The sequence below is a fragment of the Panthera pardus genome, unplaced genomic scaffold (genome assembly GCF_024362965.1).
Source record: "Panthera pardus isolate Hobbes unplaced genomic scaffold, ASM2436296v1 HiC_scaffold_22, whole genome shotgun sequence".
NCBI lineage: Eukaryota > Metazoa > Chordata > Mammalia > Carnivora > Felidae > Panthera > Panthera pardus.
This window is the reverse complement of record NW_026526788.1, coordinates 70,529,937-70,551,918: the sequence shown is the minus strand read 5'-3', so window position 1 is coordinate 70,551,918 and position 21,982 is coordinate 70,529,937. Positions and strand designations below refer to the sequence as shown.

Sequence of the window (21,982 nt, the reverse complement as noted above, 5' to 3'; positions counted from 1 at the left end):
AACTTACAGCGAGGCGTGTTGATCTGTATTCTAAGAGGGCCATTTTATTTAGTGGTACCCATTTTTCCCATTTTATTTAGTGGTCAGGTCTAAGGGTCTAAGGTAAAGAAGGTGCTCCGTAAATATTTGGTAAAGAAAGGCAGATGGGAGGCACGGTGCCAGGGTCGGCTTGAGGCAACACCCCACCCTAGGATGTGACCTCTTAGGAGCCGGAGGGAAGTCAAGGTGGCTCCATTAGTCTGCAGACTCAGCACCAGAGCTGTCCTAGTCTCTGTGTTCAGATATCATGTGTCAGAGGGGAGTGCTTTTCTCGGGTGGCTGCTGTCCGTGGGCCTTCAGCTGAATGTTTGGCAGAATTCCTTGAGGGTAGGCATCTGTATTAAACGTCAGGTATCAGGAGCTTGGGAATAATCTCAATTGTCTCACTGATCTTTCTGGACTGGGATCAGTACCATTTTCTGTCTGGGTTCATTTCCCGACACTTGGTCCTGTGATTTTACAGGAATAGAATACGTGTAAATGGAAGAAATGTTTACTGTTGGAGAAATTTTGCTTGGAAAAGGAAATGCACATCCAAAGTTCTGAGGAATTTTGAGCCTCAACACCGATGAGACTGTCCAGATCTGTGGGGTTTTGAACTCTGTTTGTTGGAATAAGTTTGGGTTAGGAAAGTACCTAGGAGGTTTTAGGTTTCAGGACAGTAGTGTTAAATATTTTAATTCCCAAACACATAACATTTTTCTTGCCCTTTTCTAAATGTCTTTCAAATGGAGCAGGATATCTCCCTGGTTTTGCAAAAGCTCTGTGTCCTCGTCTGCATTCTCCCAAGAAACAAAACGAATAGGATATGTGTCTGTCTGTCTGTCTGTCCGTATCCATAGGAAGAGATTTATTAGAAAGGATCATCTGATATGCCCATCAGGTTGACACCTAAAACTAACCATTGTATAATCTCTGTGGCATTTGCTCATTCCTAGCTCAGTAAGGTAGCAGGTGTCACATATATGATCCTTTTTTGGTATCCTTGGCAAAGGCATTCTCAGTGGAAACGGAGTGAAAAGTCCAAGGATGAAAACCAGAAAGAGACGGGTGAGACGGTTGTTTTCTGTTTCTGAATTTCAGTTGGCTACCTTTGCCTCTTGCCCTGAGCATGTCAGTACCTTTTTTAAAAAATGAACGAAAGAAAGGATGGGGAAAATACTTCATTACAGTGCAGGGAGAGCTGTTTGGGTTTCTTTGACCAAGTCCACGCTCAGCCAACAGATCACTTGTTTGAAACTTACTTCTGATAGCCAGAGGAAGGCTTTGATTAAAACATCATTTGCCAGCCAAACCCCTTCCTTGACCCTTCCATTAACAGGTGTAACTCTCCCCATGAACCCTGAGGGACCAGGAAAGTGGATTCATTTCTAGAGGACTTGTGACCACCCTCGGAGGTGCTGGCCCACGGATGTCCATTTGGTCCCTTTTCTGCCACCGTTCATTTCCCGGCTGTTGGCGATGAGCTGTGTAAGGCATGTTTATACACAGGATTCGTAAAATACGTTCGAGCGGCAGATGATTTTCTGTCGCCTAACTTTATTCAAAAGCATTTAGTCTTTGTAAAACCAAAAGTCACGGGAGACCCGGTAATAAAGCTGGTGCATTTTGCAACTTGGCCACCCATGCTTGATTGCAATAGCAAAATAATTGCTGGTGCAGGGTTTACTGGTGAACTTGTCAAGCGTCGAACAACTAAGTGTCACACACCAGAGACTTGAACATAGTGCTCTCCGTACCTGCTGTAGGTTAAATGTATTTCCTGTGTCTTTTACTGTTCTCTTTTACTGTGTTACTGTTCTCCTAGGATATGATTTGGTCACTGGCAACTTGTATTGATAACAATCAGGGTGGAAATGGGCTCGCAGAGTTTTCCGTATTCATATATAAAACTAGGCAAATAGTACTGTTTTAGATAAGTCTTCTCTCTGCTAGGCTCTGTTGCCAAATGACTGGATTTTTCCTTTTTTTTTTTTTTTTTTTGAAGTTTGACTTAAAAACTCTTTAAACTACTTAAGTTTTTACTTAAAAACTTTCAGACGTGAAAGAAGAAATTGTAAGAGAGGCCAAGCAAGGTATTCGGGGGGAGGGTCAGAGTGATTTGAATTCAGATTTGAATTTACTAGCTGTGTGACTTTGGCCAAGCTATTTAACTTCCCTGAGTCTGTTTCTTCATCTCAGAGATGATTGTATCTACCCTATAGGCTTGTTATAAGAGCTCACCGTGATAAACTTTGTCAGTCATCTGGCTGACTTTATTCGTAATAAAAGCAGTTTCCCTCTTTTGGTGTGTATTCTTTCTCTTTTACTGGTTTATTATTAATAGCATTTTGTGTTCTTTATTTAACTGTAATTCTATCTTCATAGTTTTAAGTTTCAGTAGAAAATGACCCACCATAATATTTATTAATCCTTGTTGCTGAATTTAGAGTTCATTGTACTTTTGCTTTACTTTATGCCAACTGACATTCAGAACAATGGGGAGGCAAAACTCCTTTATTTCCAGCTTTTTCTAATTAAGCCTCACTTCTAGGTGAGCCACTCCTGAACCAAGTTTGGGATTCAGAGCTGGGATTGTTCTGGAGATTGCAAATGGGATCCCAACAACCAATTCTGAATGGAAAGGGCAGAGATTTTCAGAACCGTGGGCTGGAAGAGGGGAGTTCTTTACCTGTCCCCCTGCACCCCAACCCCGTGTGCATTGGTCAAATCTGTGAGCCCCTGCGCCAGGCTGGGTGCCTTACCAGGTACAGGAGGGGGTGCCCAGAATGAACTCCCAAGATGCAATGCTTGTGCTCTTAGAAATCTGGTATGAGGTTTGAACAGCTGGAATTTTAGCATGCAAGGGACTTGAAAAATGAGTAAGTAAGCCGTCGTCCAAAGAAACATAACGTGGTGCAAACAGCCCCCTCCCTATGAGGAGATGTAAACATCACCATGATTGGAAGGAGGTTGATTCTGAGATGCTGTGGATTATAAGAAGCATCCTCCATTAGGAACACCATAGCTGAGGGGAAAAAAAGGAAATGCTTCCGCATTAACTTGCAAACAGTTGCAACATGCATTCTTATTTTATGAGTTCGGGGGATACGTTCAAATTGGAAATAGGGATCTAGCTGCTTGTCTTCCGCACTGCATTGCCTAGCATGACCCTAGCAGAGTCGGTGCTCAGTACGTCTTTAAAAAGAGGATAGATGTCTAGCTAGCACCGGGAAAATACTTTTGAACAGTTGTTATGGGTAGACAGAGCCAGGGTCGTGGTGGGATGAGGCAGGGCACATCGATGGGCTGAAATAGTGACCATGACTGGGGTGCCCTGAAAGCCTGGTGTGAGGGTCAAGGGGATACTAGTTCAGGGAGAGAGAGTGGTGTGCGTGGTTCTTGCATTAGAGAACTTGGTCATGCCAGAGAAAAAGTGGCTGAAGATGGTTTCTGGAGTGTTCAGGACGGGGGCCACAATGTTGGAGAAGTTGGTGTAGGGAGAGGAGGTGGGGCGGGGAGGAGAGGAGCTGAGGGGGTCCCTTTGAGATCGGCTTGGTGGGGGGGGGGGGCGCGGGGAGGGAGATTGGAGTAAGGAGCCAAATGCAAACCTACAATGTTCTCAAAAACTGAAATGCCCTGGAAGGGTCGGAAATCATACATCAGCAGTTTCTTTTGACAAATGTTGGCTGAAATATTACATGAGAAGGGTGATCCAACTCAACACTCGGTGATGCCTTTACGTTGTTGGTAGAACAGAGCTTCAAGGGTTCCGTTCAGAACATTTGTGTGATGAATAACTGGCCCTTGTTCGGGTAAACACAGGACAGCCTGCACCGAGTATCCAAATCTGTTTCGTCCAGGTCATGGCTGTTTTCCTGAGAGAGGACTTCTCTCTCGCTGCCCCTCTCACCTTAATCAGTCACAACCAGCACACGGAGAAGGGCTCCACCTTTTCCAAGCCCTTTGCCACGGCTCCCTGGAACTCTCATTAAAGAGTGACCTGTATTCCTTCCTGTGTTCTTCAGGATGCAAAACCGCTTCAATTTAGGTTTCAGAAAGCCGTGGGCAGACACAGGAAATCGAGCCTTCCACAAACTCACTGTGTGACTTGGGCAAATTTTGCGTCCATCCAGAGGACGAGTTGTTTCATGAGTTTATAAGCTCTGAGTCTGTGATAGATGGGTCAGACCAGTGCTGTTCAACAGAAATAGAAAGCAAGGGGCACCTGGGTGGCTTAGTCAGTTAAGTGTCTGATTCTTGATTTCAGCTCAGGTCTGGTCTCACAGTTCATGGGTTCGAGCTCCGCGTTGGGCTCTGCTGACAGTGTAGAGCCTGCTTGGGATTCACGCTCTCTCTCTCTCTCTCTCTCTCTCTCTCTCTCTCCCCCCCCTTCTCTCTACCCTTCCCCTGCTCATGCTCCCTCTCTCTCTCAAAAGTAAATGATAAATAAACATTAAAAAAAACTTATTAAAAAAAAAGAAGGAAATAGAAAGCAAGGTACATACATAATTTTAAACTACATTTTTAAAGTTTTTAACAAAAAAACAGGTGAAGTTAATTTCCAGAATATTTTTTAACCCAGTACATCCAAAATACCATCATTTCAACATGCAATCAATATTTAAAGAAGAAACGCTCTTGAGATATTTTACATTCTTTTTGGTGGGTGGGGGGAAGTAACACTCGGTCACTTAGAGCACATCTCAGTTCAGACTAACCACATCTCACATGCTCTGTAGCCACATATGGCTTGTAGCAAAGAATGAGCAGTACCATTTTAGACCAAAAGTCAGTGAGTTCTATGTAGAAGCACAGTTAATTTGGTTAAAAGACCTACCTGCCCACAGCCCTGTGGTTTCTTAGACCCTGCAGCTTTGCATTAATTCATTAAACGGCTAGTGTGGGTTTGCCACCGTCCGTGAGGTCTTTTTAAAACACACACACACACACACACACACACACACACACACACACAAAACCCCAGACAATTAAAAGCCAGTTTTGAGGCCACAGAAGGAAAAGGATCCTAGGAATCCCAAGAAAGTTCCACCATTTCTCCTCAATTCCCAAATCCCCAAACTTGGAAAGGCAGAAATTTTTGTGTGTGTGAGGTTGACACAAATTAATTTGGAGGGATCCAAAATGATGTGAGACGATTTATAATCTATCAAGCCCACTTAGCATGAGTATTTGTGCATTTTGCCGTAGAAATATTAATGTGTTTTATTCCTGAGTGTTTCTCTGGACCCTGCTGGGGCATATGTGGCATGTTCACTTTCCTAGAGTCTGAAATACACTCAATTTCTTTCTTTCTTTCTTCCTTCCTTCCTTCCTTCCTTCCTTCCTTCCTTCCTTTCTCTCTCTCTCTCTTTCTTTCTTTCTTTCTTTCTTTCTTTCTTTCTTTCTTTCTTTCTTTCTTTCTTTCTTTCTTTCATTTTATTCCCTTCTAAGAGACAGAGCATGAGCCAGGGAGGGGCAGAGAGAAGGAGATAGAATCCACAGCAGGCTCCAGGCTCTGAGCTATCAGCACAGAGCCCCATGCGGGGCTCAAACCTACAAACCATGAGATCATGACCTGAGCCTAAGTTGGCTGCTTAACCGACTGAGCCACCCAGGTGCCCCTGAAATACACCGAATTTCAAAACACCTCTAGCTTTGCAGGTTTCAGGTAAGAGATCATGGGTCTGTAGTCGTGTTTTTCAAACTTTTTTATTGTGACCATGGTAAGAAATGTGTATCCCGGAATACACACACACACACACACACACACACACACACACACACACCCCTAAATCAAAGGTTTTATGAAAGATTTCACTCCTTTACTTGATGCAATGCATTTTGATATTTTATACTACTTTTTTTTTTTTAAGCTATATGTCCTAAATCACTGAGTTGACAGCAAAGTCCGCTAAAGTGTCATGCCTACAGTTTGAAAAGCACCACCGTGGGCCCCGTACCGGGGACCGTGGAGACCAGCACAAGGACATAAGTGCCAGTCAGAAAAGAGAGGGGAGATGGGCTCCTGGCGGGGTGGCAGCCCCCCCCCCACCCTCTATCCTCACTTTTGGCTGTTCTCCTCTGTGGTTTTACCAGGACCATCACAGCCATGCCCTCAGTGTCTTGTTGGTCATTGTCAGCAGTTTTTCTGGTGGTTTGGGCACCATGTGGGTCATCCAAGAAAATTACCTGGCCCAGTAGGCTTTGTGCTTGGATCTTTCAAAGGGAGCCATACAATTACGGCTTTGGGGAATTGAGGTGTGCCTTATAAAAGGGGTGGTTTACATGGAGCCACCATTTGTTCAAACTTCATTTGCATATTAATGAGGACCTTTTGGTCAGCAATGACTAAACACCAGCCTAGGTGGAAAAGGGAATTTATTGGTTCATGCAGTTGTAGTCAGCAGGTGCAAAGTTAGCTTCGGGCACGGCTGGACCTAGGGACTCTAGCAAAGTGGGTAGGGCCCTGTATCTGTCTCTGGTGGTCAGCTTTGTTCCCTTCTGGACACTGGCTTTATCCTCAGACTGGAAAGGGGAGTGGTCTCCTACAGCTCCCAGTATATATCCTCATGGCTTGTAATCCAAAGAAAAGAAAGGCCTCTTGCTCTCAAAGCCCGTAGAGCAAATCCTGAGGAAAATTCTGGCCTTGCTTGAATCCATCACAGTGGCCTGAAGGATGGCCAGTCCTCAGGCACATGCCTACCCCCTGTGGCTAAGGTGGGGTCAGCCAAATCCGAACCGTATGGAATAGGTCCTCCCATTACCAAAACAAGGGAGGAAGAATATTAAGTGGGCCAAAAGAATTAATTTTCCTTCCTTATTGATTCCTAACCCCTGCAAGGGACTGATTCCGAGTCGACGGGGTTCACGTATTACGTACAGCTCTCTGTGTGATTGTCGGTTCTTGTCCATTGGAGATGTTAGCCTAGCTAGACAGCCATCCAGATCTGCTGGCTTTGTTAAAGTTGCTCCTTTGTGTGGAACTTTTGCTCTTCCATTCTTCCTAATATTAAGGACCATTTTAGGCAGACTCTTTTTTCCTGGCTCTCTCATAACTTAATCGCACCACACCCATTTCATCAGCTGTTTGATCCTCTGGGTCTGGCCCCTGGCACTGGGGAGTGAGGCGTGGAGGTTTCCACTCCAGCTTGTTCCTAAGGCCATCAGAAGCTGTGTTCACTGCCCTCTGCCCTCCCCCTAGGCCTCGGTGACACTTTATCTCAGGTTTCTCCAGGTGTTTGGGTTTTTTTTGTTTTTCCTGGGTCTTTCTCCATGCTTTGCTTTCATTAGAATGTTTTTGAATTTCACTTTCTGGACAGTCTGCTTTAATAAGCAAATCTTTACCAATGCGAAGTAGATTCAGATGACTCCGGATAAACTCCAGGCTTGGGGCCAGAAGGACCTGTTGATTCTGAGCTCTGGTATTTACTGTGTGACCCTGCTTTGGCCTGAGATCTCCTCTGCCTGGCCCAGGTTCCAGAATCCAGATATGTGCTGTGGTAGTCTACTCTCCGTCTGACAGCAAAGGAGACCACCCCCCCCCCGCCCCCGCTTGATCTGGCTTAATGAAAAAATGGGATGTCCTTGCCACACATAACCGAGTGTTACAAGGGGAAGGTTAGTTTGAGTCTGGGCTGAAAGGTTCTCTTCAGAATCTCCAGTCCCTGTTTTCCTTCTCAGGTGGCTTGTTCCCAGAGGTGGCCACTGGGGCCTGGGGTTGACATTCTAGCAGATCAGGGAGCCTGAGGAGGGAGATGGGCACTGCCTAGGGAGAGCCCCAAGGCTGATGCCCATTGGCTTGTCTCTGGTCATGAGGCCATCCTGAAGTCAGTCACTGGCTGGGGGCAGGAAGTGCTTTGATTGGCTGGGTCCAGGGTCATATGGCTACCCATGGAGTAGAGGTGGGGGTTCTGGTCTTACCCATGCCACAAATACAGTTGGGTGAGGGGGTTTCCAAAAGGAGAACTGGGTACAAATAAGAAGGGCAGGTGGATGCTAGGGAACGGGGGAGTGCAATAGATACGCACCTCACAGGCTCATGGTTTATCCCTCCCCAGGCAGCGTTTTTGTTTTCCTTTGCCCAAAGGAAACTGGGTTGGCTGTCCAGGCAGGCAGATGGCAGCCCGTGGGGGGGTGGGGGAGGGGTTAGAAAACAGACCGAGAGTGGAAGGAAGGACCTGACAGCTACCTCTCAAATCACAGCCTGGCACTGACTCTCCTCCCTGTATGCTACTGGGATCAATTTGAACTTGTTGAGACCTGGGCTGGGCAGCCGTAGGAGCTTTGAAAACATTCACTTGTTTATTTTCAGCAGTGTGTGTTTTGAGGGAGGTCATTCTCCAGAGGGGCTTAACCCAAATTCCACCTTCCAGAAGCCCCTGCTGACCTTCCGTGAGGACATGGCTTAGTAGTCCCGCAAAATCAGGGACATTTCCAATCACCTTTTTGAAGCCACTCTACTAAAATTATAACATATGTGTGTATGTCCGTGTGGGGGGTTTGGGGGGATATGTTTATGGAGGCTTTCTGTATCCATCTTATTGGTGGAATTTAGATTTTATTAAGCAGCTGACGTTGAACTTAGTATACACACTTGATGGGATTACTTGTGATCTTTACACAAATCCTGTTAAGTAGGTACTATTATTAACCCCACTTTATGAATGAGGAAACTGAGGCCCAAAGAAGTTACTTAAGCCCCCCAAGGCCACATAGCCAGTGTATAGTGAAGCCAGGAATGAACCCAGATTTGGAGCTAAGAAGACTTGGGCAGTTTGAATCTGGAACATGGTTTGGGTGGGAGGGGCCGGAAGGACTTGCTTGCCTCTGGACCAGGAAGGAGCCCAGAGAACCCACAGGAGCATGAGGGCAAGGGTGAGACACTCCAGATTCTGGGAGCCACCAAAGAAGCTTGAGGGGCTGGGAGGCCTTTGTTCCCCAGCCCAGCTGCCTGGAGCTCGAGGCAGGGCTCTTGTCTGTGTGGGCCGATGGGCCTGAATCGGCTGGGGGGTGGGGGGGGAAGCAGGGGGAGCAGCCTCCTGCCAAGTCCAAGGCCGGGATGGTGGTGGTTTGGGGTTGCTGGGGCTGATTTTGACCTCCTTGGAGGCAGAGGTCTGAACAGGATACAGCTTCTTCTCAACACATCAGTCCGATGGTGTTTGATTGCTTCTGCCAAATGCTGGAAAGAAACAGGAAATCGGGATGGAGGATAATCTTTTTTTTCTTTCTCTACATGTTTAGTTTGTGTCCTTTTTCTCTAATACAAATAGCAAGTGAACCAAAAGCACGGCAGCTGCCGTAGCCGTGGCTTCTCTCCGGGTGACAACTCCTTCTTCGGCTTTGCCGAACAGGGGGATGGAAAGGAAGAACGCGAACCTTCCCATAACCCCTCCACTGACAGATAACCACTGTTCCTTTCCAGCCTTCTTCTTTTTCTGTCAGACAGTACTTCCCAAACTTCCAGTGTGACCTTGGGTGACCCCTGACAGCCTCTTGTTCAGAGACTGGAGTGGTTTGTACCAGCTGTGGGACCTGCCACGCAGAGAGCCACCCCCCCTGAACCTTTGCGCCCCACCCACACAACTGGCCTCCGCCAAGTCTGAATGAAGCCACTCTTCTGGCAGATTGCATTTAAGGAATGTCCTGACTGGGTTGGGGAACAAAGGCCTCCCCGGGCCCCAAAGCCTCTTTGTCTGGCCCAGACCCTGGTGGCTGCTAGAACCTGGCGAGTCTCGCCCCTGCCCTCGTGTGCCCCTTGAGCTGCTGCAGTGCCCTGGGGACCCAGCTCGGGCTCCGGGTTCCTGGTCCCCGGGGGGGCCCGGATGCCTCCATGTACTTCCTACCCGCACCCTTGAGGAAGTGTTCCCTCCATGGCGCCATCTGGGACTGAGACACCTTATATGCTCCCAGCCCATCACCTGCCAGGGGCCGCCTCTGGGTGATCATTCCAGAGATGTTATGTGACCCGGGGCAGGGACTGCAATTACGGCCAGGGATCGGAGAGCCCTCTGCCCTGGCCTCCTGGACAGACCAGCCCAGACCCTTTTGCAGGAGGCAACTTAGGAGTTTTCATTAGCTTGCGTGTGCACGCGTGTGTACGTCTGTCTGTGTCTGTCTTTCCTTGTGCTCAGCTGATGTTTTCCAAGCAATGACTTTGAGTAAAGCATTACCAAGCCAGGTAGCTGCTACTACAGAGGGCTTTCGTTTTCACTGGAGACAGAGGACTTGCCTTCATGGGACAAATAGAAAATAAGAAAGGACAATGGCCAACCGGCCATGTGCTGCCGGGCTCACGGGACAGGTGGTGCTTTGGGTAGACTGAGGTAGAGTGGGGAAGGGGGAGTGGCCCTCAGCAGGCCCCGGGCGTCTCTGCTTCGCTCTGCCCTGTTTGATGTCTTCGGCTGTTACTGTGTGAATTTCTGAAGGGCCCTAACTAAGCAGCTCTGGTTCCAGCTGGCTCCATGGCTGGGGCTGGAATTCTGCTCTTGGGGAGGCTCGTTCCATTTGAGAGGTCACCGGTGAGCAAGCAACTCGCGTTGTTTTTCCAGTAACGCAAGCTGCAGCAGACCGTGTGTCCCGTGTCTCCAGCCCGCCCAACTAACCCGGGAACGCAGAGGGCGGCCTCTTCTCGGGGAAAGTGTTCTAAGTGATGAGACTCCAAGATAGGCGAGAAAAAGCAGATCGTACAAAAATGGTGACAAGCTGACCTGGAACATCAGGCCCAGCAAGGGGCAGCTCTTGCACACTGCTAGTAAACGAAGCAAAGTTCTCTCCTCCTTGCCGTTTCTTTAAAAAAAATTTTTTTAATGTTTATTTTTGAGAGAGAGAGAGAGAGAGAGAGAGCGGGGGAGGGGCAGAGAGGGAGGAGACACAGAATCCGAAGCAGGCTCCAGGCTCTGAGCCGTCAGCACAGAGACCGACATGGGGCCCAAACCCATGAACTGCAAGATCGTGACCCAAGCCGGAGTTGGTGCTTAACTGACTGAGTCACCCAGGTGCCTGCCGCTCCCCACCATTTCTTAAAGATGGAGATAAGAACTCCTGGAGTATTTCTTACACTGGAGAAACTGTGGTCCATGACGCTGGTCCATGACGCTGCTCCATGACGGGGGTGGCCTGTGAATCTTTTGGGTGCTGGTCCTCAGTGATAAACAGCTGAGTTCACCAATGGGTAAACACATAGACATGGTGGTCCTTGCCTTCCACATCCTTACTGTCCAGGAGGGAAAAGACTTTTGGGGGGGGGGGGGAAGGTATTTTCAAACATCTCTGACTATATACCAGGAATCAACCTAGAAAGTTCTGCAAAGTTCTACAAGTAAAATCAGAATCGAGTCCTATAGAAACACTATTGAAGTGTGTTTTTATCCAAACACATAAAGTAAAAAGACTTTTTATGAAGCATTAATCACATTTTTTTTTTCATCTCAGTGGTTTATCACCTTAGCTGCACATTAGAATCTCCTGGGAAGCTTTAAAAACTCCTGGGGCCCAGACTACACTCAGAGCAATTCCAGCAGGATCTCTGGAGGTGGATGCAGGCATCAGGAATTTTTTTTTAACTCCCCAGGTGATTCCATTGTCCCGCTATTGCTGACAATCACTGCTTTTCCTTTTGTATCTGAGCCCCTGAGTGGTCGTCCGTGAAGTGTACCGAAAGCAGGCGTACCCTTTCAAGCCAGCAGGAAGGTGCTTTCAAGAGCACACATTGGTGTCAGGAGACAGGAACTTGCCGTGTCTGTGCAGAAGCACGCAGCAGAGGAGACCTATGGACACATGGAGGGAGATATTCGGGCTTCCGACATCTATAAAGTGGAATATCACACGGCAATCAAAAGGGGCAAGCTTCTCATACATGCAACAACATAGACAAATCTCAAATGCCTTCCGTTAAGGAAAAGGACCCAGACCTCAAAGGCTACGCAGGTTTCCGGGGATAAGAAGGAATGAAATATTGACAGAGGCTACAACACGGATGAACCTTGAAATTGTTCGTGGACAGTGAAAGAAGCCATTCAACAAAAGGCCACATGTTCCTTGACTCTGTGTATATTTGAAATGTCTAGAATTGGCAAATCCATAGGGATAGCATTGTCAATGTACCTAATGCCACTAATTTGTACACTTCAGAGTGATTAAAATGGTCAATTTTATGTCATGTGTCTCTTGCCACCATAAAAAAGAAAAGCACAGCAGGTACTTGGCAAAGGCTGGCTCTTCTGAAGGCAGGAGACGTTGGCCTGATGTGTCCCTTCTTAGGTGGAACGAAAGGGAACATTTTCCAAAACCTCCTTCTTGAGAACTTGAGGATTCTCTGGGATCAGGAGGAATCGACCTGCCATTGTCTGCCCTCTGCTGCAATGACATGGTGTTCTCTCTCATCACAGAAACGTCTTCCACGTTCTTAGCAGTTGGGTTCATGCAGATAATATGCCCAGTGGCTTCATCTTGGGAACTGTTCAGGGTAGAGAGTGGGATGCATGTCTTTTTACTTAAAGAATAGGTTTGTTTCGTTTCATGTTTGGAAGGAAAATCGTGCTCAATCATGGGTCTTCAGCAAATGCAGCTGAATAAATAAAAATGTGTGCGTGAAACAGCAGGGGAACCATGAGGAGCAGCTCTTTCGGCATGTTGGGAAGATATTTATGGTTGGGAACCTAGTGACCAAAAGGCAAGACTGCCTCAAGATGAGAAAAACCGGGGGAGGAGGTCATCTGGAGGCAGAGCTTGGCCATGGCCGAGGACAATGAATCGAGCAGTTGAACCTCCCAGCTCTGCGTGGGCCTTCGAAGCCCTGAACAAGAATCTTATTGATGATTTGTCAGACCCTGAGCAGACAACTCTGAACTTTAACAGAGCCAGGATGGAAATCCTGCACAAGGGCCTACAGTTTCCAGAATGAACAACACACTTATTTTTTCCCCTCCCTCCGCTGGAGGACGAGAGAGACCAAAGTGAGAAGTGTTGAGGAGTGGGGGGGGGGGGGGGCGCGGGGGGGACGGGGAGGGAAACGGGATGAGTGCCTTCCAGAGCCTCAATGAAATGGCCACATTCCTCCCAGCTCTGAGGGCTGAAAAATGTCAGCAGGGTTGGCACAAATTAGGGCCCTGCTTTTGTTGATTGTTATTTCTAAGAGCCAGGAGCTGGGCCTGAAAGGGTAGGATCACAGGAGAATCCCTGGCCTCTGCTGTGCTTAGCACCTCTTCAGAGCCCTGAACCTGCAAAGGCTGACCCTCAACCAGGAAGAGCTCGTGCGTCGCCTGGGATACCGACTGGGCATACAAGGAGATGACCATGAACAATTGGCTTTGATGGTGAGGAGTCCAAGGAGGCAGAAGCTGATTGCTCTTGGTCACGGGCTGCTGTGTAGAGAAGGGACCTGGATGGACCTTGAAGGCTGATGCAGAGACAGAGACAGAAATGACATCCCGGGCTTTGTGTCTCGGGTTCCTGGTCCTGCGTTTCTTCAACCCTGGTGCTTGCCCTTCACCTAGCATAGCCATTTTCGAGGAGAATGCTTTCTTGGTGCCCCACCACCCACTAGCCGTGCCTGTGTGTTCTCCTGTGGCAGAGACCACACTGTGTGTCTCACTACAGTGTCCTCAAGTCTGTGTGTCTGATGGCATTCTGTGTGTCTGACTCTCAGTCACTCAGGGCCTCTTAAGTCCCTCATCTCATGGAATTATCACCAGGTCCCATTGCCTCTACATACTATCTAGAGTCCCCTGCTCCCCTCCCCCCGTCCCCTTTGCCCAGTATGATGGAACAGGATGCAGAGGTCATGACCTAGATAAACCTCCCTGACTCAGGAATGGCTACAGCCAAGGGACGACAGACAGCATGCGCTTTGGGCTTAAGACGTACTTGAATTTGAGCCCCCGTGCCACCTCTAACTATAGATACGGGCCTCAGGAGCCCATGCTGTGCACTCATGGGGTAGCTGGGAGAATTGGAGGTGGCGGGGTGCGGCGTCCTGCGTGGCCCCTGGATGCTGTCATCTGGTCACACCCTTGTCGTTCTCATCTGTGCTAATGTGCTGCCCACGGTGCCTCCCCCCACGGTCCCCCTGTCCTCCCCGCTGTCTGCGGGGTTATTCTGTCTCTGGCCTGTTGGAAGAACAATGTGCATGGCCTTCCCGCTGCATTTTCCAGAGGCCCTGCGGGGTAAGGCACTGACTCCTTAGGGAAGCAGATCAAGGCTTTATGGTGTGCATGCATGATCGAACTCGGCAGTTCTGGCCTCGGAGCCCGCCATCGCCCCCTGCTCCCGTGCTCCTTGTGCCCTGGTGTACAGACAGACTTGTGCTTTCTCAACTACTCCATGTGCTTTCAGCGCTTGGGTCTTCTTCTTTTTTAATCTTTATTTTTGAGAGAGAGAGAGAGAGAGAGAGAGAGAGAGAGAGAGAGAAAGAGCATGAGTGAGGGAGGGACAGAGAGAGAGGGAGACACAGAATCCAAAGCAGGCTCCAGGCTCTGAGATGTCAGCAGCACAGAGCCCATCCCGGGGCTCGACCTCACGAACTGGGAGATCATGACCTGAGCTGAAGTCGGACACTTAAACAACTGAGCCACCCCGGCGCCCCCAGCACTTGGCTCTTCTGAGCACCTCTTTCCCTTTTCCTAAAATGCCTCTGCCTCTTCCCCGTGAACTCCTATGCATCCTCAGTGACCCGCTTCTATATTCTTCCTGCAGATAACCCTAGAGTCTGTGTCTTGATCCTCGGGGACTCTCCCGAGTCTCTTCTCTTCTCCCCTGGTATACTCCCTGGGCACCCCCTCTCCAGACATGGAGCTCCTGGAAAGGCTGGGGACCCCTTTCAAGTCAACTCTGTCTCCTCAGAAGCAGGCACGACCTTCTTACCCTTTGCCCCCGTACATGTTTGCTTGCTTGGAAACAAACTAAAGCTGTTTTCCAGGAATCGGGCAGCTTTGGGGAATAGCTGAGGATGTGAAACCAAAGACATGCTTGAGTTTTAGTGCCTTTTTCTTTTCTGTAGCGGAAGTAGCGGCAGGCACAGCCTGGAAGGGTTCAGAAGGTCAGGAAAAGCACAACTCAAGATGCTGACTGCCTTGCATGGCCCCTTGGCTTTTCCACAGCCACTGTAGCTGAGTTCAAGGCTCGGTGTCATTTCCTCAGATTTGCCCTTTGTTCTCTCGGTCTGGACTTCTTCAAATTCACTGCTTTTTGGCCTGTTGAGTTCCTGCAGCCAACAGGAAAGTCATGAATAGCTGTTCAGAAAGCACTCAAAACCAAACAAAAAACAACCTAAGGCCTTACCCTACTGTACGTCTTCCCAGAAGCCTTCCAGGCCTAGGACTCTTGTCTGACCTGCTCTCGCACTTTTTGTCGAGGAGTTTTGGTGGTGTGCCTTGGTCTGGAAATCTTGGGGCTGGCCTTGTTCTGCCTGTGAGCTTGCAGAAGGCAAGAACCACACTGTCCTGGCCTCCATCTTAATTTCCTGGGTAGTTTAGGCCAAGGGCCCAGCTCAGTGCTGGGCTCACCCTGGGGTCTCACCTGATCCTTACTGATTAGTGGACTCTGGGGGCTCTTGCTGCTGCCCTTTCAAATTCTGCTCCGCTGAGAGTCTAATCGGTTTTAAGTGACCCGGGCAAAAGCCTCTGGCCTCTTGGAGACCCGCTGTGGTGGTCTTCCCAATACCCAGGAATGGGGCAAGAGATTCTGCTGTTGGCCGAGGGCTCTTTCCCAGACAGGACCACCCAAACATGGCTTCCCTCTTGCCTCATCTTGGCGCTCACCAGGTACCCACGTCACCACTGGCAGAGATGAGGGCCACCTTCCAGCTCGCCTCTAAGCGTATGAGCTGAGCCATCATTAACCACATGCGGCATCGGGGCTGCTGGCTGTGTTTTACCTTCACTCGGCTCTTGACAAGCCAGAGAGGAGTGGACACGGGGACCTCTGTGGTTCTTGCTCGGTTCTTCATCCTTTACCAGGACCCTGAGAGGGAGAGTGAAGGTTTTTCTGCTTCTTCTTCTCTGGCTTTGGCAAAGTGGAGTTTCCTTTGTGAGTACCCCTGCCAGGAAGAGAGGGCTCTGATTTTGCCAGGCAGTGCACACCCGTGTGGGCGAGCTGGCTGACCCCCGTGTTTGATGCGACAGTCACACACGCCGGCACTGCTGTCACTGCCGTCACTGCCGTTCCCTGAAACAAGCAAATCCTCAGCCCCCTTCCCTTCCTCCGGCTCTCCCACGAGCAAGAGCAACGTTCATTCCAGGGAATTTGGTTTTGCAGGGATGGGTTTCAGAGGCTACTACCCCACTGAGATCCGTGGGGGTGTCGGACCAGAAAGAGACTGCGTGTCTCTCCCTTAGAACCGGGAGAGCACGACGGCTTCTTTTTCTAATGAAAGGGGTGAGGGGATAATCTTCGGCTCTTGTTCAGTTCTGGGGAGCTAGGCCTTTGGGGGATGCTGGAAGAACGCACTACATGGATAGAAACATCCAGTCGAGCGTTGCCAATAGCTCAGTCTTAAGAGTCAGACAGCAAATGAGCTCTCTGCTGTGGGCCACGTGGGACCTTATGGGCCTTCTCTGGGCCCTCGGGCCCGCCTGTACAACATGGGCATAATGATGCTTATCTCTTCAACTTGTTGTGAACTAGTAGGTGCCTAGTGAACTCATTCATTCATTCATTCATTCATTCCATAAACATTCATTCAACAGTTACAACAGGGCTAGGTGCCAAAGACGTAAGACGGATGTAGTCCTCTCATTGAGCTCACAGGTTTTGTCACTTCCAACAACTCTGTGAAATGGGTAGGGCCTGTGTGGTCTTCTCCACTTTCCGGATGAGGACAGGAGCTGGGAGAGATTGCGTGACCGCTCGGAGTTCCCACGGCAGGTGACAAAAGACAAGTCGGGCTTCTTGGCTTCTGTGTTTGGGAGCAGGGCCCTCATGTGGAGCCCCTGTCACTGCCAGTAGACCCGCGGTTCTCCACGTCGGCTGCACATTGGGATCACCTTAGCAAGTTTTAGAACTGCTGACCCCTGGGTGCTACTCCCAGAGATTCTGATATCATCAATCTGAGGTGTGCCTTAAGTATCGGGATTTTTTAAAACTTTTTAAAAATGTTTATTTATTTTGGAGAGAGAGAAAGAGAAAGCAGGGGAGGGGTGAATCCCAAGCAGGCTCCACGCTGTCCGCACAGAGCCCAGCTTGGGTCTTGAACTCACGAACTGTGAGATCCATGACCTGGGCCAAAATCAAGAGTCAGACGCTCAACCGACTGAGCCACCCAGCTACCGCAGGTATCAGGACTGTTTAAAGCCCTCCAGTCCCCCTCTAGGGGACTCAGTGCAGCCAGGTTTGGAAAGCAGAGAGTAGAGCCTTAAGGAGCTGGCTGTCGGGGCGCCTGGGCGGCTCAGTCGGTGGAGCGTCCGACTTCGGCTCAGGTCATGATCTCACAGTTTGTGAGTTCGAGCCCCACGTCGGGCTCTGTGCTGACAGCTCGGAGCCCGGAGCCTGCTTTGCATTCTGTCTCTCCCTCTCTCTCTGCTCTTCCCCTGCTCACATGCTGTCTCTCTCTCAAAAATAAATAAAGATTAAAAAAAAAAAAAAAAGGAACTGGCTGTCATTCCTGAGCATGTTCTGGAGAGCCAGCCGGGCAGGAGAGCCAAGGTGACGACCCCATCAGCAAATGCAGCATCCTATTCTTAATAGAAATTAGATCACAAATAGCAATAATAGCAACAATGGTGAATGCCCTGTTCCTACACTGTTGTCCTCTGCACTGTCATCTCTGCAAGGTGGTTCCAGCTAGAAATGACAAGTGTCTCTACCCTGGGGGTCCTTGTGGGAGCCTATTTGATACCTTGATCTGTGGGACCAGAGCCCTCAGCCAGCTTGGGAGTGATGCTGGACTCCATTTCAGTGCTGAGGTGGCTTAGTTACTGAAGAAACTCAGGAAGGTTTTGTTTTTCTGTTTGCCCAACAACCGTGGCTTTTGAGGGATCACCCGTAATTCCGTGGGGACAGCGTACTCACGGTTTCGTCTCCTCGGGGTGACTCTGCTTCCCTGTCCTTGGGGAAGGGATCAACAACTGGGCCAACCACAGCATTTCTTTTGATGGTTATGGGTTTGACCTGCATTCAAGTTCCCCAGGCCCTGGACCGTCCTGATTGAACTTTTCTCAAGGAAGCAAATCCTGTTTCCAGACTCACATGGCCCGATGGGCTTGTCTGGGCCCTCTTGGCCGCTGTCAATCCAGCAAACGGTAGGCCTGCAGCTTCAGCCAAGGTTATCCATCTCAAAGCCAAGGGCCTGTTTTCCTCTCCCCAGGACCACCTTTTGGCTGCCACCCCCCCGCCCCCCCACGCCAGGTGCTTCCAGGCCTTACCCCAAGCCCCTCCCCCTCAGGACCACAGGGCACATGTCGAGGTGATGCAGGATCTGGAGGTGCCCCTCTGAGCCGGGCCTTTGGAGAGAAGGCAACTGCTGTAACGGACTCTTCTCTTTCCTGTCTCTAGCCCTGGAGCAGCTGTTGACAGAGCTGGATGACTTCCTCAAGATTCTCGACCAAGAGAACCTGAGCAGCACCGCTGTGGTCAAGAAGAGTGGCCTGGCTGAGCTCCTCCGGCTTTACACCAAAAACAGCAGTAAGTGTGGCCCGGGGGCCTTGGAGTTGCGCCTAAGCCACCAACTGTGTGGCTTAAGCAACAGAAATGTTTTCTCAGAGTTCGGGAGGCCGGGAACCTGAGCTCAAGGTGTCGGGAAGGGTCGGTTCCTTCCGAGGCCTCCCTCTCTTCCTTGCAGATGGCCGTCTTCTCTCTGGGCCGTCACACCATCTTCCCTCTGTGTGCATGGCCGTGTCCAAATTTCTTCATACAAGAAAGAATACCAGTTATATTGGTTTCGGGCCCGTCCTAGTGACCTCATTTAATGTTAATTACCTCTTTTTTTTTTTTATGTTTATTTATTTTTGAGAGAGGGGTTGGGAGGGGGAGAGAGAGAGGGAGACAGAGGATCTGAAGCGGGCTCCGAGCTGACAGCAGAGAGCCTGACGCGGGGCCCGAACTCACAAGCTACAAGATCATGACCCGAGCTGAAGTCAGACACTTAACCTACTGAGCCATCCAGGCACCCCTAATGTTAGTTACCTCTTTGACGACACTTTCTCCTCCTACATTCTGAGGTATTGGGGGCTAGGACTTAATATATGAAGGGGGGGTTGCGTAATTCAGCCCATTCGCAATAGCATAGGAGTGATGTGACGTGAACGAGAGCCCAGAGATCTCCGGACACCCAGCACAGTGGCCCTGAGTGAGGTTTTAAACAAAGTGTTTTCAAAGCACTTTTCCTTACTCATTCAAAGTAGAGAAGGGATAATAAACTGTGATAATAATAGCCAACGCTTCGTTGAACATCACCCACCTGCACACACATCAACTTGTTTCATCTTTAAGACACTCCTCTGAGGTGGGTGCTGTTATTACAGGTGAGGAAACTGAGGCTTAGAGAGGTTAAATCCCTTCCCTGCATCATATGGCCCAGAGGAAAACATAGTTTTAAGGCTATAGATCACAGAACCTTGACCTTGAGTACATAGTTGGTTTTTTTTTTCTTTTTTACTGAGGTACATTTTATACATAATCAAATACATAGATCTCACTTAAGCCTTCAATTCAGTGAATTTTGGCAATCGCGTACACCTGTGTACCTGCCACCCACCGTAAGTCATCGGACATTTCTATCATTCCAGAAAGTTCTTTCTTGCCCCCTTTCGGTGAATTCCTGAACCCCCACCCCAAGGCAACCATCGTTCTGATTTCTCCCACCACAGATTAGCATTGCCCATCCTAGAGCTTCATATAAATGGAATCGTAGGGTGTGTACTCTATGTTTGGCCTCTTGCGCTCAGGGGATTCGTCCGTGCTATGAGCTGCGTCCGTAGTTTGTTGCTTCCATTGCTCAGTAGTGCTCCAGTCTGTGAATGTACCACGATCTTCTTGTCCATTCACTTGTTGCTGGACTTTTGTGTTGTTGGGCCTGGGCTATCGCAAATAGTAAGGCTGCTCTAACATTCTTGCACGAGAATGGTCACGGTGGTTTCATTTCTAGTACGTTCAGATTTTCTTTTTTAACAGGAAACGCCTTCTCGTGAAGTCCTAACAGCTTAGTTGAGTCTATTTCTATATCGGATGTTTGAGAACTGGGAGTGATATTTTGGGACAGTAAGGGACCGTCTGCCTCGGGGCAGGAAGCAGCCCAAATCCACCCCCCACCCCCCTGGAGAAGGGAAGTGCACCCTCTACAGCCATCACCGTCAGGAAGTTCTCCCATATGTCCAACCTGGATCTGCCGGGTTACGTCTCAGGGTCGCTTTTCCTTTTCTTTGTTCCCTGTGGAAACCGGCTTTCATGCTCTGAGTGGGAGAGAAGTCATAAAACTGAGGCATGTGGCCGTAGGCCCGGCAGCCTTCTCTTTTGCCGGCATGCCCCAGCTCTCTTCGCCTTCCAGGAGAGGTGTGTTCCCGGAGCCCCGTGTGTGGCCTTTGCCACTCTCCAGGCCACCCTTGGTTCCCAGGCTCCTCCTAGCTCCGTGGCTAGTGTCGGCTGGCCTGCGTGAGTGCTGGCGAGCGGCACATCAAAGTGGTAGGTGGGAAATCCACATTACAAAGCCGGCGAGTTAGAGATGAGTCACCCCGCGGCAGGAGCCATCGATGCAAACCTTGAAGAAGCACACTGCCCAGACTGTCGAGATGTGCTCTGACCTGAGCGTGTCTAATGATAGACGATACCTCTGTTGGGAATGGGAAGACGCCTCTGTGACGGGCTCTCACCATCATCCCGGTCCTCTTCTTGGTCCCAAGAACCAAGTGGTTCTTGGTTCTCATCGCTCTATCAGGGCCCCCTGGGTGGGGTCCCTTTGTGGCTTACTGTGCTGTGTAGCTTCCTCTAGGTTGACCTTTGTTTCACCCCAGGTGTTTGTGTGCTCTGCTCTGATAGAGTCAGACCTTCCCCCTGCCCTTGGTCTCTGCAGCTCGCAGGGCCGCCGGGGCTGCTGAGACCGGTCAGGAGGCGCCCAGTGTGAATTGCCCACAGAGCACCGCTCAGACCACCGGAAGCGTGCGCACGGCCTTACGGGGACCTGTGGCCGCCACTCTCCACTCCTGCTCTCGAGGCTGAGATCCATTCTGGTCGTCTGTGCGCTCTCTCGGCTAGCAGAGTGATTATAACAGCCGCTGACGTCTGCCGTGCACGTACTCTGCCCCACCACGGTGCTTAATGTATGAAATGACATGGATTGTGCCACCCAGTCCCCATCCCGGGTCAGGGAGAGAGTTGTTGTCCTCATCTTCTCAACGAGGGAACCGAGGCTCGGAGAGTCCCTTCTTCAAGGCACATGGCCATGAGTGGCCGAACCAGGGCTTGGGACCGGGCAGAGGGACCAAACCGCTCTACTCCCCTCCTTGTCCCACGTTCCAGATTCATCTGCACCACAGTAATTGTGCTACGCAGGACAGAATCCAAAGCCCCCCTGAAATCAAAGCATTTGTCTCCCTTCTCGGCCTCCCGGGCATGTCTTGCTGTGTATGTTCCAGAAAATGAGCTCAGCTTGATGAGACTTGTAGGTGGAGGCAGGCTGATCATTTTGAGATAGTCTGTGGTCTACACTGGCTGAGCTGTTGTTTACTCCCACACATTTTGGACGGAGTGTGAGAGAGAGAGAGTGTGTTTACACTTTTCAAGTTGTCTATTTGGGTTTTCTGATCTTTTACTGTATGACTGTAACAAGAATTTTCTACTCTCTTTGCCTTTTATCTGGATGGTGAGGTCACGGCAGGGAATGAAGTTTGTTTATCAGGAGCCTGCTGTTCATTCCTGCCTTCACCTGAGAGTGTCATGGGTCCCTCAGTGCCCTCCTCGGAGACTCTGGGAGAGTTTGGGGGCTGCTCCTCTGATAGGAAGAGCTGCCAATGTTCTATCTGTCCGACGGTAGCAA

The 21,982-nt window shown here is 49.6% G+C and overlaps 1 protein-coding gene across 7 annotated transcripts in view; it reads left to right on the top strand.

Moving 5' to 3' along the window:
* The window catches only part of AFAP1L2 (actin filament associated protein 1 like 2), a 98,885-nt gene that overhangs the window by 40,572 nt on the left and 36,331 nt on the right, over positions 1-21,982 (top strand). For all 7 annotated transcript variants that reach the window (XM_019459498.2, XM_019459499.2, XM_019459496.2 and 4 more), the window contains one exon: positions 18,508-18,636. In XM_019459498.2, the coding sequence (XP_019315043.2) occupies positions 18,508-18,636 (129 nt within the window). The remainder of the gene's footprint in view (positions 1-18,507; positions 18,637-21,982) is intronic.